General features: G+C 51.5%; 1 protein-coding gene across 1 annotated transcript in view; it reads right to left on the reverse strand.

The window, feature by feature from the left end:
* Positions 1-2159: 2159 nt before the first annotated feature.
* POU4F1 (POU class 4 homeobox 1) overlaps positions 2160-2652 on the reverse strand; it is a 2023-nt gene continuing 1530 nt past the window's right edge. Inside the window, exon 3 of the mRNA XM_026055972.1 lies at positions 2160-2651. Coding sequence (XP_025911757.1) covers positions 2160-2651 — 492 coding nt within the window. The remainder of the gene's footprint in view (position 2652) is intronic.

A 2652-nucleotide genomic window follows, 5' to 3' on the forward strand; every position in this document is an offset into this window, starting at 1 on the left:
GTATGCTGGGACGCATCTCCCTGTTGTATTTTGGCGTACAGAAATATTTCTGATAGAAATAAAAGTAATAGAGTAAAGACACAACCCAGGAGAAAGCTCAGCAAACATACATGGACAGGTAGATTATTCAGTGAGACATTTCAGGATCCACACGTGGTTGCAGTTTGTAACCCTTTTTGTGTGTGTGTGTGTGTGTGTGTGTGTGTGTATGCATTAAAGAAAATATTTACAATCGTCTTTCTTCTCTTTTTTTTTCTCTTTTTCCTCTTTTAAATCTAAATACAAGAACGTGACAAGAATGTTTGTGTTTTCGGTGAAAACAGGCAGTTAAACTGTGAAATTACACCATCCACAAAAGATTCTACCAGAAGCTAATCTATTTAGTGCTCAGTTTCGAAATGCATAGAATGTTTGCGCTGCAAACAATGATACATAAAATAATAATATTAATAATAGCAATAATAATAATAAAATAAATAGTTAAATAAATAAATAATATCGAGACTTTATCACGGATCTTTCTCTGCCTTTTTTCTTTTTTTTTTTTTTTTTAGATCATGAATAATTTCAGTCTATTGTTTGTTTTGTTTTAAACAGAAGGGTATTTTCTGTTCAGAAACTCCTTTTTACTTAAAAGCATTGTCAATCATTCAGTAACAGCCAGACCCAGGCAATGTCTTCTGCACATAGCTGGTCTTTTACCTAATGAGCTCTGATCATCTTTTTATTTATTTTCAATCCGCGAGACATCTAATGCACCTTGATTACTATTAGCATCGTTATTACGGAATATCATCATCGCTTCCAATCCGGGAGACTGTGATAGTGCAAACTGAACCACCCCCCACCCCCAAAGCCGTCCTCTACCTAACGTTTATTATTTACAATAAACGAGCTTCAAACCCAAACGTGTCTTTTTTTGCCCCCCTCCGCCCCCCGCTTATTCCCAACATGCAGACCCCTCGGAAACCGATGCCCTTTCCAGCCCTGCCCCTTCGCAGCCGTGCTTTCGTTTGCTCACTCCGGGAAATCACCCGGAGCGCGCAGGGCGGAGCAGGGCAGGAGCCCAGCCCCGAGCGGCGGCGGGGCGGCAGCGGGGCGCCTCGGCCGCGAGGAGCCCGGGCATCTCCTCCAGCGCCGAGAGGGGCAGCCCGCGGAGCATCGCCGCCGGCTTGGCAGCCGTCTCCTGACACATCGCTGCCGAGACAGGGATTTGTCTTTAGACATAGGTAGAAGCGCAAACACGCTCGGGAAGGAGCGGAAACAAAGGGGCTGTGAAGTAACTTTTTTTTCCTCCCCCTTTGGCTATCTAGGATTTTTGAGGCAGCAGCGGAGAGCAAAGGGACTGCTCAGGTCCGGCCGTCCCAGCGGTGCCTGGGGAAGAAGGGCAGGCTCTGCCCCCGGGGCCGCCGCCTGCGCCGCCCCGGCCCGGTCGACCCCGCTCCCGGCCCCGCTCCCACTCCCTGCTCTGGCCCCGCTCGCACCGCTCCCCCCAACACAGACAAGACCCATCGACAAAGCCTCATGGAAAAAAAAAAAGTCATTCAAGGAAACAAACCAAAACAAACGCACACACACGCAAAAATAAATAAATAAATAAATAAATAAATAATCCCCACGCCAAACCATGGTCGTCCTCATTATCAAGCAAGGGAAAAAGCAAGAAAGAAAAAAACAACTAAAGGAAAGTAATGAAGAGAGACCCAAACCGAAACAAATGTAGCATCATCACCAACAGTTTCACCTTCCGGGTTTGGTGGTTGGTTTTGTTTTCCTTCCAAAAGTTGTGACTTAGGTTTCTTGGTTTGTGGTTGTTGCTGTCACGGCATTTATTGGTGTGTGTCTGTGTGTGTTTATGCGTTCAGTTGCTCTTTCTGCCGCGGGGGGAAGAGGGGGGATCGAGCTGCAGGAGTGACCCCCACAGGTTTCTAGAGCATTTTTACCTTCTCCTCCTCCTCCTCGTGGGTGTCCCGGTGTCTTTTTGTTTCAATAACTGATAGCGCCCCCCCATGCCCTCCGCTCATCGACGAGTTTGTGGTGATTTCGGCACCGTCCCTTGGTCCACGGGCGCCCCGCRGCCCCGTCTCCCCGGCGGCAGCAACGGCGGCGGCAGCGGGCCCGGGACCGGGCCGCCCCTCCCGCTCCCCCAGCCCCCCCACCTAGTAGGTGGCGGAAAATTTCATCCGTTTCTGCTTCTGTCTCTGGTTGCAAAACCAAACCCGCACCACRTTCTTTTTGAGGTCCAATTTCTCGGCGATGGCGGCGATCTTCTCGGAGGAGGGCCGGGGCTGCACGGCGAAGTAGGCCTCGAGGGAGCGCTTCTCCGGGGCGGCGATGGAAGTCCGCTTGCGCTTCTTCTCGCCCCCGTTGAAGAGCTCGGGCTTGTTCATTTTTTCCCGCTGGGCGCCCTCGGCCTCCTCCAGCCAGGCCTGCAGGATGGGCTTGAGGGCGATCATGTTGTTGTGCGACAGGGTGAGCGACTCGAAGCGGCAGATGGTGCTCTGGCTCAGCGAGCCCACGCCCGGGATCTTCAGGTTGGCCAGCGCCGAGCCCACGTCGGCCTGGGTCACCCCCAGCTTGATGCGGCGCTGCTTGAAGCGCTCGGCGAAGGCCTCCAGCTCCCGCGGGTCCGTGTCCGAGTCGCAGATGGAG

The sequence above is a fragment of the Apteryx rowi genome, unplaced genomic scaffold (assembly GCF_003343035.1).
Source record: "Apteryx rowi isolate R43461 unplaced genomic scaffold, aptRow1 scaffold_1282, whole genome shotgun sequence".
NCBI classification, from domain to species: Eukaryota; Metazoa; Chordata; class Aves; order Apterygiformes; family Apterygidae; genus Apteryx; species Apteryx rowi.